The sequence below is a fragment of the Gracilinanus agilis genome, chromosome 3 (genome assembly GCF_016433145.1).
Source record: "Gracilinanus agilis isolate LMUSP501 chromosome 3, AgileGrace, whole genome shotgun sequence".
NCBI lineage: Eukaryota > Metazoa > Chordata > Mammalia > Didelphimorphia > Didelphidae > Gracilinanus > Gracilinanus agilis.
In genome coordinates this window covers 16,980,097-16,993,077 of record NC_058132.1, presented here as the reverse complement: position 1 = coordinate 16,993,077, position 12,981 = coordinate 16,980,097, and the positions used below count along the sequence as shown (strand labels likewise).

Sequence of the window (12,981 nt, the reverse complement as noted above, 5' to 3'; positions counted from 1 at the left end):
TGGAGACGGCTTCACTGCTTGGCCGCCATGTTCTGGGCTGGGTCCCTTTTTCCATCTGAAGAGCTGCCTTTAGGCTGGTCTCCCCCCATGAGAACATAAGCTCTTTGAGGGGAGGGACTTCCCTTCTTTCTGCTTGTATCTGTATCTCCGGTGTTTAGAGCAATGCCCGGCACGTGGTGTTTGTGGCAGGCTCGCCTGCCTTGAAAGTAGGGGGTTCGGTCTAAAGGGGTGCGTTCCAATAAAGGCTCCATGACCGCTTGTCCGAGACTACCCCAAGTTGGACTCTTTGGAAAGGTCCCTCAGAAAGCTGACATTTGGTGGCTTTCCGCAGGGGTCGCCCTCTCCCAGAGCATCATGGGAAGTGTAGTTCGCTGCCTTACATCATTGGAATCCTAGATCCTGTGTGCTATGGCATCATGGGAAATGTAGTCCTTTCTCTTCACACACCATTTTGGAGGCACAATGCCCCTGGCAGGGGGCTAGCCAATCCTAAACGTGGGGCAGGCCCATTAAGGGATACCCAGTAGCCCTTTTTGGTATCCCCCAAGCCCTGGCTCTCTAGACTTCCTTCTTCCCCGACTTTTCCTGGGGGCAGTGCCCAAGAGCCGGCCTCGGGGCTGATGGGGCATTGTGGCCTCCGGGCTTTACTCAGTCTGTCCCACAGTCAGTCAGTCAGTCAGTCAGTCATCGGGGTCTCTGGCCTCCCAGCTCTGATGCCCATCCTGTCGTGAGGGCCGGGCCTGAGGGAGGTGAAAGGGTCTGCACACTGGAATTCATACGAAGTCTTTGGTCAGATACAAAATATTAAATTAGGGTGAAGGGCGGGGGTGGGGAGCAGGGTGGGGCTGGGGTCAAGCCCCCCTGGCAGGGCTCAAGTTCATGGTCAGCAGCACCAGAGGCAGGCTGAAGAGGAGCCAGGAGAGGAGAGGGCCGGGGCCTGCCCTGCCCCTTCTAGGGTGGGCGTCTCGGGTCGCAGCATTGCATTCGTTGCTGGAGCAGCAGAAGGTTTCTGGCTGGGCCAGTTCGAAGAAGGTGGAAGCCAGATGGGGGGACTCACACCAGGTGGGGGCCACGCAACCTCGGACAGTGTAGCCAGGACCCCAGTAGTCTGTGAGGGGGGGAGGGAACAAGAGGGGGTCAGAGGTTGAGCCTGACTTTGCCCCAAGTGCCTACCGTGCCCTTGAGAGCACAGGAAGAGCCTTCCAGGGACCCCGGGCCCAGCTTGGGATTCAAGCCATCCCCAAGTGCCCCTGTGCCCGGGGATGGAAATGTGTGTGTGCTGGGGGGCTCTCCCTAGGCCCCGCCTCCCGCAGGACATCTGTCTTCTCTTCACATGAGACGGGCTCCACTGTGCTCCCTTCTCCCTTCACAGCGTCACTCTGCAGACAGCAGGTCCCTCAGAGGGTCTAAGGATGCCGGCCCTCTGGCCCAAGCCCTCACTTTTCAGGAGAGGCAGCTGAGGCACAGAGTCACACAGCTGCCAGGCTCAGAGGTGCGATCTGAACCCAGGGCTTCCCAACTACAAGGCTGGCTCTCTATCCACTGCCCTGGGCAGCCTCTAGCTTCCTTCGACCCTGGGAAATCTCAGCCCATAGGATGTGCTCCTTCTTTCCTAGAAGTTACTCCCCCACCTATAAAAATTCTTGCCTCAGTTTCCCTAGAAAAGGTTTGTACTATAAGAACTCTAAAGCCTGCCCTGCCCTCTGACCCTGCATCCTTCATGTCCTCTTCCCCAGGGGAACCGCTACCCTCTCCCAGCCAGAACTACCCCTTCCCCACCCCCAGGGGTGAGGATCCTCACTGTGGGTGCCCGTGGCTTCAAAGCACCGATTCATGGGGCCCCGACAGGCAGTGACCGTTGTCTCCTCTGGGGAGCAGCCGTGAGTCCAGTTCCCCTCACAGCTGTGGCACTGGAGTTCATTCAGGGGATGGCTGGAGAGTTTCATCACTGGTGGCCAATGAGGGAGAGAGGATGGAGATCAGAAGGGGTCCTAGAGCCCTCCGTGAGCTAGTGAGCCCCCCACAGCTCCTGGGGCCTGGCAGCCTGTCCCTCCCCTCCAGAGGCTCTTCAGGCCCTGCAATGGCCCAGGCTGGCCAGACCACTCTTCCTCCTTCCTTCCCTTCTCCCTCCCTCTTTCCCCTCCTCTCTCTCCTTCCCTCCTCTCCCTCCTTCCTCTTTTCCCTTCCTCCCTCCCTCCCCTTCCCTTCTCTCCTTTCTTCTCTTCTCTCCTCCCTCCTCCTCTCCTTCCCTCCTCCCTCCCCTTCCCTTCTTCCTCCTGCCTTCTTTCTCTTTCCCTCTTCCTTCCCTTTCCCTTCTCTCTCCCTTCTTCTCCTCTCTTCTCTCCTTCTCTCCCTCCTCTCTCTCTTCTTCTTTCTTCCATCTCTCCCTCCCTCTCCCTTCCTCTCTTCTCCCTTCTCTCACTTGGGCCGCTGATACACTGGCTGTGGTTGCAGCACCTCAAGAACAGAAAAGTGTCGTTGTTGTGGAAGCCCGAAGGGCCGGGGCAGTCGGCAAAGCTCCCACAGCCTCGCACGTAGCGCTCGTCCAGGGAGCTCGCTGTGGAGAGCACACGGGTAGAAAGGGTCAGTAAGGGGTAAGAAGGACCCTGGGGAAGGGCATCAATGGGGGCTGCAGGCAGGGATGACTGGGGAGGGGGCAGGAGCTGCTCTCACCTCTGGGGCTGCTTTGGATGACCCGCTCCAAGCACTGGTCTGTGGGGTCTGGGCAGCGGAGGGTCAGGATCCGACCTCGTTCACAGCTTAGGTCAGCGGAGGTGCACGACTCACACTCTAGGGACCAAGAGCCAGGAAAGGTAGGGGAAGGACCTGAAGTGGAGGGAGGGAAAGAGGGTGACTTTCCTGGCCCCAAGTGGAGGAGACACGGAGACACACAGAGACAGAGACAGGGAGACAGGGAGACAGGGAGGGAGATAGAGAGACAGGGAGACAGGGAGATAGGAAGACAGAGAGACAGAGATATAGGGAGACAGGGAGACAGGGAGACAGGGAGATAGGAAGACAGAGAGACAGGGAGATAGGGAGACAGAGAGACAGGGAGACAGAGATATAGGGAGACAGGGATACAGAGATATAGGGAGACAGAGAGACAGGGAGACAGGGAGACAGGAAGACAGAGAGACAGGGAGACAGGGAGACAGGGAGACAGAGAGATAGGGAGACAGAGAGACAGGGAGATAGGGAGACAGAGAGACAGGGAGACAGAGAGACAGATACAGGGAGATAGGGATACAGGGAGACAGAGAGACAGAGATATAGGGAGACAGAGAGACAGGGAGACAGGGAGACAGGGAGACAGATACAGGGAGATAGGGATACAGGGAGACAGAGAGACAGAGATATAGGGAGACAGAGACAGGGAGACAGAGAGATAGGGAGACAGAGAGACAGAGAGACAGGGAGACAGGAAGACAGAGAGACACACAGAGACACAGAGACAGAGACAGAGAGAGACAAAGACAGGGAGAGGCAGAGACCCAGAGACAGAGATGAGCAGAGAGGGACATGGGGACAGAACAATGAGGACAGAGACAGGTGGTTTTTCAACGGGTGGTTCAGAACCTGGGGGCCATGACCACAGCTGCCCTTCCTGGCCTGCTCCATTCTTCCTGGCCCTGGTCATCATCTCTGGCCTCTGTCCTTATGGCCTACCCATGAGCCCATTACCCTTCATCCCTTCCCAGCTGAGTCTGGAGTCTGACCTTGTCTTTCCTTTGAATTCCTCACCATTCAAGGACCTTCTGAAGCCTCATTTCCTAGGGAATTCTCCTCAGTAGGCCTCCGCTGACACTTAACACCCCACTGCAGCAGGGGAACTTTTTGAGCTCTGAGTGTACATGCTTTTTGTAACTTCCTTGCCAGCCTCCTGTTCCATTAGGTCTCTTCTATCTATATTCTAGGTTTTCCCAGTTCTGCCATTCCATGTTCTAAAGTTCCTTCAGGTTTTGACAACCCACATTTTTTCTTCTAAGGTTCTTCCCAGTGCAGGCTTTTTAAGTTCTAAGGTCCTTCTCAGCTCTGACCATTTATGTTCTAGGTTCTAAAAGGTCCTTCTCAGTCCTGCCATTCCATCTTCTATGGTCCCCCTAAGCTCTGACACTCTCTAGGTTCCCTTCCAGCCTTGCCGATCTGTGTTCTAAGACCGCTTCCAGCTCTGGCACGGATCCCGTTGACCCACCCCTCTCCAATGTGCCGGGGCCAGGTGGCCGGTTCCTACTCACGGGGATCTGGGTGGTTGCAGAGGTCGAAGTCGCACAAGGTCTCCTTTAGCATGATGATCTCTTGGGTCGTTCGATAGGACATGGAGCTGCTGTCTTTCCCAGTCACGGCACAGCCTCTCACTATCACCTCCAAATCCTGACCTCCTGAGGAAAAATATCCCAAGGGGACCACTTAAGCCCTTGCTGGACCGTGTCAGCTTCTTGGTAGCAGACCCAGAAGCCCTTGGTGTTTGGCCAAAGGCTTTCCACCCTTCGCTCACTTCTCTGATCTTCTCCGGGCAGAACTACATCATCTTTGTATCCCCAATGCCAAGTATATTGCTCTGCACACAGTAGGTATTTAATAAATAGCTGTAGGATAATCATAATAGCCACTGGCATTTATATGGCACTTTAAAATTGGCAAAGCACTTTACAAACATCTCATCTGATGCTCACAACAATTCCGGGAGGCTTAGAGGTGTTCTTATTACCCCCTTTTTTATAAATGAGGAAACTGAGGCAGAGAGGTTCAGTCAGGGTCACACAGCTAGAGGAGCTCTTATTACCCCCTTTTTTATAAATGAGGAAACTGAGGGGGCAGCTGGGTAGCTCAGTGGATTGAGAGCCAGGCCTAGAGACGGGAGGTCCTAGGTTCAAATCCGGCCTCAGACACTTCCCAGCTGTGTGACCCTGGGCAAGTCACTTGACCCCCATTGCCCACCCTTACCGCTCTTCCACCTATAAGTCAATACACAGAAGTTAAGGGTTTAAAATAAAAAAAAAATAATAAAAAAAAATGAGGAAACTGAGGCAGAGAGGTTTGGTCATGGTCACCCAGCTAGAGGTGCTCTTATTACCTACCCCCTTTTTTAAAAATGAGGAAACTGAGGCAGAGAGGTTTGGTCATGGTCACACAGCTATTTTAAAAATGAGGAAACTGAGGCAGAGAGGTTTGGTCATGGTCACCCAGCTAGAGGTGCTCTTATTACCCCCTTTTTTAAAAATGAGGGAACTGAGGCAGAAAGGTTCAGTCAGGGTCACACAGCTAGAGGTGCTCTTATTACCCCCTTTTTTAAAAATAAGGGAACTGAGGCAGAGAGGTTCAGTCAGGGTCACACAGCTAGAGGTGCTCTTATTACCCCCTTTTTTAAAAATGAGGGAACTGAGGCAGAGAGGTTCAGTCAGGGTCACACAGCTAGGTAGCGTCTGAGGCTAGATTTGAACTCTGGGCTTCCTGATTTTTGTTCTGGCTCCCTATCCATTGTACCACCAGATGAATGAATGAATGAATGAATGCTTTATCTCCCCACTAGACCACGAGCTTGCCAAGGCCAAGGAGGCAGTAAATGTCTGGGGATTGAATGAATAAATAAAAATGTCTCTTCCTAGACTGTGAGCTCCAGGAGGAATGGGGTGGGGTTCTATCTAGACTCCATATCTCTGGGAGCCCAGAGCTGGAGCCCGGCTCCCAGTAGAAATGCTTAATAAATATTTGTCGAAATGGCTCGCCATACCCATTCATTGGGGGCAGGGCTGGAAGCACATGGATATGTGTGTGTGGGGCGGGGGGCGTGCAGGGTGAGAGCAGGGGCCAGGAGATGGGAAAAGATCTGAGCAAGGCTATCAAATGGATCTTGGCTCAGGTCTCCCTACCCCTAGTTTTGAATTCAGCCCAACTACATCATTGGGCTGTTGGGGAACGTCAACGCTCACCCTTCACCCCAGGTTTGATCGTAAGTTGCTGATGGCCAATTAAAGGCAGGTGCCAAGGGAGAAGAGAGGGTTCTAGAAGGGAACCAGAACAAGGGCTTCAAACTTAGAACAAAGAAGGATCTGAAGAAGCAAGGGGAATCCTGTCCTGTGCCGGGACGGTGAGTAGAGGAGACATAGGATGGACTCTCGCAGTCATGTAATGGGTGGGAAACTCTTCTAGAGGGGAGAGATGGGCCCTCTATAGGGAAAGAGCCTTCTTGGGGTCCAAGGAATGGAGACAAGAGACAGCAGGAATGGCAGAAGAGTGGTGGCGGCTGCTTCCCTTCGAGGAATCGTGCCGGAGGTGCTGATATTCCAAATGAAGTGAAGCAGGCAAGGGGGGTGGATGGGTGTGGATGTGGGGACTAAGAATCCTGGAAAGATTTCTATGAACTGTTGTGAAGTAAAGGGAGCAGAACCAGGAGAAAAATGTATAAACAACAAGGACACTTCTTGTGAGTAACAAAGAGCTTGGAAAGATTTCCCAGGAATCTGATCAACCCAATGAGAAACGGTGACTTTGGAGGGCTAATGAGGAAGTGTGTCACTACCTGCCCCTTGACAGAGGCAGGATGGGTTCAAGATGCAGAAAAGAGACACATCTTGGGGGCGCGAACAATGTGGGAATTTATTTGGTTTAACTCTTGATGTTCATTACAAGGGTTTTTTTTTATCTTTTAAATTTCAGGGACAGAAAATACATTCTTGTCCATTGGAAAATAAAACAAGATGGCGGGCGGGGTGGGAGCTATGTGGCAGGGAAGGTCCAATATCAAAGAATGAACAGAAGGACCACCGTCCAGGATAGATGGTGTGGTGGTAGCTAACAATAGTGAGTGGATGGAGCTGCTCCGTTTGGGTTTTGCCAGTTTTATTTGTCATGGAATCGCTAAGACCGAAAATGAAAGTTTGCACCCAAGAGAAATGGGCAGCAAGGTGGTGCAATGGGGCTGGAGTCAAGAAGGCCTGACTTCATATCTGGCGTCAGAGAATGGCTCGCTGTGTGACCCAGGAAAAGGCACATTTCTCTTTGCCTCAAGTCCTTATCTGTCAAATGAGCTGGAGAAGGAAATGGCAAACCACTCCAGTATCTCTGCCAAGAAAATCCCAAATGGGGTCACAAAGAGTCCGACACAACTGCAAATGACTAAAAACAAAAAACAGCCAGAGGGCAGGGAGATGCCTCAGTTCATAGAGAGCCAGGCCTAGGGACGGGAGCTCCTGGGTTCCAATCTGGCCTCAGACACTTCCTAGTTGTGTGACCCTGGGCAAGTCACTTAGCCACCATTGCCTAGCCCTGACCGCTCTTCTGCCTTGGAACCAATAGACAGATTCTAAGACAGAAGATAAAGGTTTAAATACAACCCAAGATAAATAGATAGCAATCACCTAAGTAGGGGGAAGTCAAGTCCCTGGTGGAGGTGAACTATAGCCTCAAGTACTGAACAGAATGGTGGGTGGGATGGCCAAGCTGTTCCCTGCCTGGCATCTTTAAAAGATGGTGGAAGGGGCAGCTGGGTAGCTCGGTGGATTGAGAGCCAGGCCTAGAGACGGGAGGTCCTGGGCTCAAATCTGACCTCAGACACTTCTCAGCTGTGTGACCCTGGGCAAGTCACTTGACCCCCATTGCCCACCCTTACCGCTCTTCCACCTAGGAGCCAATACACAGAAGTTAAGGGTTTAAAAAAAAAAAAAAAAAAAAAGATGGTGGCAAGTAGGGAGATATCCCAGGCCCAGAGAAGGGCAAAGTCATCCCAAGATCTGAAGAATGAGAATCGCTAACTCTAAGGCGGTGACCTCGATTCTGATTTTAGAACGTGCTGTAAGAGAGGGCGATGGAAAATTTCGAAGAAGAAGCAGCGGACGCAGAGGGAGGACGGTTTCCGCCAGCCTGGGAAGCCACGTGAGGCTGACTTCATTGCCTTTTCTGACAGGGTTACTAAACTGGGAGGCCGGAGGGAAACATTAAGAATAGCTTACCTCGCTTTTTAGCAAAATGCTGGACGCGGTAATTCAGGAAATGGGAACGTGTTGTCTAAACGGGCTGGGTAAAGCACTAGGGAGACCCGTGGACAAACAATCGGGGCCATCCCTGCTCTCGAGGAGCTCGCTGTCTAACGCAGGAGGCTTAGGCTTCACGTTTGGTTCAAGGCAGATGGAAAAGGGAGGTTGCAGGAGGGCAGATGGCAAGGCCCAAAGGACCTGGAGGAACAGGGGCGAGTGGGACGGTGAGTCCAGTGGTGAGCGTGGGATGGGGCTCTGGGAGACCTTCAGCAGCATGGGCATGGAGGAGGCATCGTGCCACTGCCCTGGGCATCCTGTCCGTGGTGGGTCGTGGGAATGAGGAGGGTCGGCTTGGAAAGGGAAAGCTGTTACTCTTCTTGGAGGCAGCTGATCTGCCAGAGAGCGATGGGCAAGACGAATTGGAATTGATTCAAGTGGCCAGAGCCAACGATTTGTCATTAACGGTTTGGCGACTTGGCAGGAGGTCTCCGTTGGAATGCCCGGGGCTGTGGTGCTGGCCCCGTGCCATTAAGGGTGGCTACCAGTGGCTTGTGCGGTGGTGGTACCGAGGGGCAACTCTTGATTTGACTGCGACCTCCCATCCACAAGCTTTGTGTGACGGACTCAGTGCAGCCCATCCGACCACGGCTACGCTCCGATAGAGGTACAGACGCCATGTTTGTCAAATGCTATCATAAGGAATAATAATTGCTGACATTTAGATAGAGCTTTCCCAATACTGGGCAGCAGCTAGGTGGTACAGTGGATAGAGTACTCTGCCTGGAGTCAGGAAGACCTGAATTCAAATCTGTCCTCAGACACTTATTAGCTATTTACTTTGGGCAAGTCACTTAATTTTGCCTCAGTGTTCCCATCTGTCAAATGAGCTGGAGAAGGCAATGGCAAACTACTTCAGTATCCTTGCCAGAGAAGATACCAAATAGGATCACAAATAGTTGGACACAACTAAAATAACTCAACAATAACAAGTTACCAATATTGGAAGGTCTTGGGTTCATTTACAAGCTGTGTGACCCTGGGCAAGTCACTTACCCCCCATGGTTAGCCTTTGCTGCTCTTCTGCCTTGGAACATAGTACCAATACACAGTATTGATTCTAAGACTAGAATCAATACTTTAAGGGTTTTTAAAAAATTACCCATATTGTTTCATTTGTTTCTCACAATAACACTTGGAGGTAGGGGCTATTAACGTCCCCAGTTTTACAGATGAATGAAACGGGCAAGCAAATATTAAGTGACTTGTCACACAGCCAAGAAGGGTCTGAGGTAGATTTGAACTCCAGACTCCAGTGCTCCATTCCCTGTCCAATCCTAGCTGCCTCAAAGGCAGTCAGGATTCCCAGTGACCTGGACAGGCTGCGTGATATGGTAGAAAAAGCAATGGATTTGGAATCAGCAGAAATGGGTTTGAATTAACCATGAAATCTTGGCCAAGTCACTTCCTTGGCTGACCCTCAGTTTCCTCATCTTTAAAATGAGGACAGTCGGCTAGACAACCTCTGAGATTCCTAAACCCAGAAGTCGGTAGACCCTGAGCCGAAGCCAGCTCCACAGCTTTTAGCAAAGATAAACGTAAAGGGTTACACATGAAGACAAAAAAATCAGCCTTAGAAGTGGAAGATGGGGGGAGCTTGGGGAGATCATCTTTGGTCTGCCAAACATCTGGGGGGTTGACTGGTCTGCCAGGGCAAGATGAGTCACTGTGTGAGGTGGCAGCCACAAAAGCCAAGGAGACCCTGCATCGGAGACGCCCATCTTCTAGCAGGAGAGGGGTGATGGTTCCACCCATAATTGGGACCACATTTTGAGTAGCATGTCTAGCTCTGAGCTAGACAACGATTCCAGAAGGATGTTGGAAAGATGGAAAGTGTCCAGTGGAGGGAGACCAAAATGGCGCACGACCATGGAGTCCCTGACCTATGATAGAACTGGTGGAGAAGAGAAGACTTGGGGTGGGGATAGAACCAGGTGGAAGACTTCAGCTCAACTCTTAGGGGTTCCTAGGTGGAAGGGGTTGCCTCCGGGGGCAGTAGTTCAGTCAATCAGCCAACAAGCATTCATTAAGCGCCCACTGTTTGCAAGGCAATGTGCTAAGTCCTGAGGACCCAAGGGCAATCCCTCTAGCCCTCAGTTTCTCCCCTTGAAGAGATCAGTCTGATGGTAGAAGACAGCTTAGAAACCCTGTGTACATACAAGATATTAATCGCGAATGGAAGGGAGCCTCAGAGAGAAGGGAGTGGCTAGGAAGAAGGGAGACTGGGAGGGTGTCCTGCCCAAGATGGGATCTGAACTGTTTTTTTTTTTTTTTTTTTACCCTTACCTTCTGTCTTGGAATCAATACTGTGTATTGGTTCTAAGGCAGAAGAGTGGTAAGGGTAGGCAATGGGGGACTTGCCCAGGGTCACACAGCTAGGAAGTGTCTGAGGCTAGATTTGAACCCAGGACCTCCCAGGTCTAGGACTGACTTTCAATCCACTGAGCCACCCAGCTGCCCCCTGAACTGAGTCTTGAAGGAAGCCAGGAAGTGGGTGGGGTAAAAGGAGAGCATTTCCAGGCATGGAGGACACTGAATACAAAGGTGGGGAGGCTGGAGAAGCCACTGCTTGTTCCAAGAATAGCAAGGAAGCCATTGTGGCTGGATTATATTGGGAATAAGGTGTAGGAGACCAGAATGATGGGAAGATGTCAGATTAAAAAAAAAAAAAAAAAGATAAATAGGAGGTAAGTGACTTGCCCAGGCTCACACAGACACTAAGTGTCCGGGGCTAGATATGATCTCAAGTCTTCTTGACTTCAGGTTCTAGGTTCTGCTCTAGAAAGGTTAGAGAAACCACTAGCTGGGGAAGAATGTAGAGAGGAGAAAAGAGGAAGAGAAAGATCCCAGGATGTTGTCAGATTGAGGGGGGTGAAGGGAGAAAAAGGGGAAAAGCAGAGCAAGACCACCATACGCACAAGGAACTGGAGTGGCCTCCATGTTTTCTCAGGGATTTCCCCCGCCCAGGAATGGGTTGAACTGGCGAGCTGCTGGGTCCCCTCCAACTTCTGAGACTAGAAGTGATGCTGAGGCTTGGCAAGTTGGGAAGGAGGATTCAAATACGGCTCTGAGGGCCTTTCCTTCTTTTTAACCCCCCTCACCTTCCTTCTTAGACTCAACACTAAGTCATGGTTCCAAGGCAATTGGGATTAGGTGACTGGTCCAGGGGCACAGAGCTAGGAAGTGCCTGAGGCCAGATTGGAACCCAGGACTTCTCACCTCCGGACCTGGCTCTCTATCCACTGAGCCATCCTGCTGCCCTTGCTATAACTTTCTGAAAAATACCTAAAGAGATGAAAGCCTCTCCTGTTCCTCCTCCCTGTTAGTGCTGTCCCTGAGCCCCTCATTTACATCATGTATTTCTTTTATCTGTCTGTGTACACGTTTTGTGCTAAGGACATGAGGTAGCACAATGGATAGCGTGCTGGAACATTTTCCTGCTGTGTGACCCTGGGTAAGTCATTTCTCCTGGTGTGTCTCCATTTCTCGAGCTATTAAATGGGATGATCCAGCGCCTGCCTCCCAAGCTTGTTGGGATTATTAAACAGACATTTGTGAAGGGCTCTGCAAGCCTGCAGTTGAATTCCCAGCTAGTAAAGGACAGGTTGGTCCACTCCTCCCTCCGAACTTCAGAGACTCAGTGATCTTCTGGCTCCCTCTTTATTCTCTCTTTTTAACCCGCACCTTCTGTCTTAAAATAGACACCAGGTATCAGTTCTGAGGCAGAAGAGCGGTAAGGACTTGGCAATGGAGGGCAAGTGACTCGCCCAGGGCCACACAGCTACGAAAGAACCTGAGGCTAGATTTGAACCCAGGACTGCCTATCCCTAGGCCTGGCTGCCTCTATGCTCCCTCTCTTTTTCTTTATATGTTTTTTTTTTTTTAGCTCAAGCATGTTATGACATGCAACCTAGTGTGTGCAGACTGAAGGGAAGTATCCAGGAGAGGGAGTGACAAAGTCAGTGGTGGAGGGAGGCCACAGAGAGGAAGAGGGTAAGCTCAAGGCACAGGTGTGAGGGGCAGCGTGGCTAGAAGTCACCCCATTCTTGGAGACAAGGGAGACCTGGTTTGTTATGGGGCATTTGACAGATGGGGAAACTGAGGCCCTCCTCTTTGGGCCTCAGTTTCCCCATCTGTAAGAGGAGAGGTAGAAGAGATCTCTTTCTGTCTCTGTCTCTCTTTCCTCCTCTCTCATTCCAGTCTGACGCTTAGCTCTAAGAGTTAACAAAAGGTGACGTTCCCTTTCCTTAGTTTCGGTACTAATTGAAGCCCCCTGGCTGGTCTACACTGAGCTGGTCCTGGCCATGGCTCCCCCTGTCTTTTTATTTCCTCTGGACTTTCCAGGGTAACTGGATTCTGCCTTCAAGGCCTCTGACATCCCGACTTTGTCTCTGTGTCTCTTTGGCCGGGTCCTCCGAGTCCTGGCAGATATGCAAAGGGGCCTGGGAGAGTTTCTCAGTTTCCCCATGTGTCAAATGGGGGCACGGGGGTGAGCCACATCTTTCCGGGGGCCTTCTAGAGACAAGTGCCCGCCCTCGAGGGAGGGAAGGGGCCGCCGCTCACCTTTCCAGCGGTTATAGAAGACGGTGGTTCGGCACAGCTCCTGCCCTGGAGGGCACGTCTCGATGGTGCAGTCCCCGTGACTCTCACAATGGTGACAGCGCAAGGCCGAGGAAACTGGGGAGACGGAGGGGTGGCGTCGGTGAGGGAGAGACCGCCCCGTCCCGCGTCCCGCTCTTGGCCCGCCGCCTGGCCAGGTCTCGAGTTGTGCCTCCGCCCCACATTCCATTGCCCCCACCCTCTCACTGGGCCATCCCCGCCGGCCTCCCTCTAGCACTACCCCTCGACTCGGGCTCTCCCGCTGTCCCCGCCCCCACCCAGGTGCCATCCCGGCCCCGTCACGTGGCTTCTCACCTGCCCCTCTAGACACGCCCCCCGCCGGGTCTCC

The 12,981-nt window shown here is 52.2% G+C and overlaps 1 protein-coding gene across 1 annotated transcript in view; it reads right to left on the bottom strand.

Annotated features, from left to right (window-relative positions):
- Positions 1-826: 826 nt before the first annotated feature.
- PLAUR (plasminogen activator, urokinase receptor) overlaps positions 827-12,981 on the bottom strand; it is a 13,110-nt gene continuing 955 nt past the window's right edge. Inside the window, exons 2-7 of the mRNA XM_044668515.1 lie at positions 12,597-12,710; positions 4,239-4,382; positions 2,674-2,826; positions 2,423-2,557; positions 1,802-1,948; positions 827-1,108 (exon numbers count right to left, since the gene is read on the bottom strand). Coding sequence (XP_044524450.1) covers positions 852-1,108; positions 1,802-1,948; positions 2,423-2,557; positions 2,674-2,826; positions 4,239-4,382; positions 12,597-12,710 — 950 coding nt within the window. The 3' untranslated portion in view covers positions 827-851. The remainder of the gene's footprint in view (positions 1,109-1,801; positions 1,949-2,422; positions 2,558-2,673; positions 2,827-4,238; positions 4,383-12,596; positions 12,711-12,981) is intronic.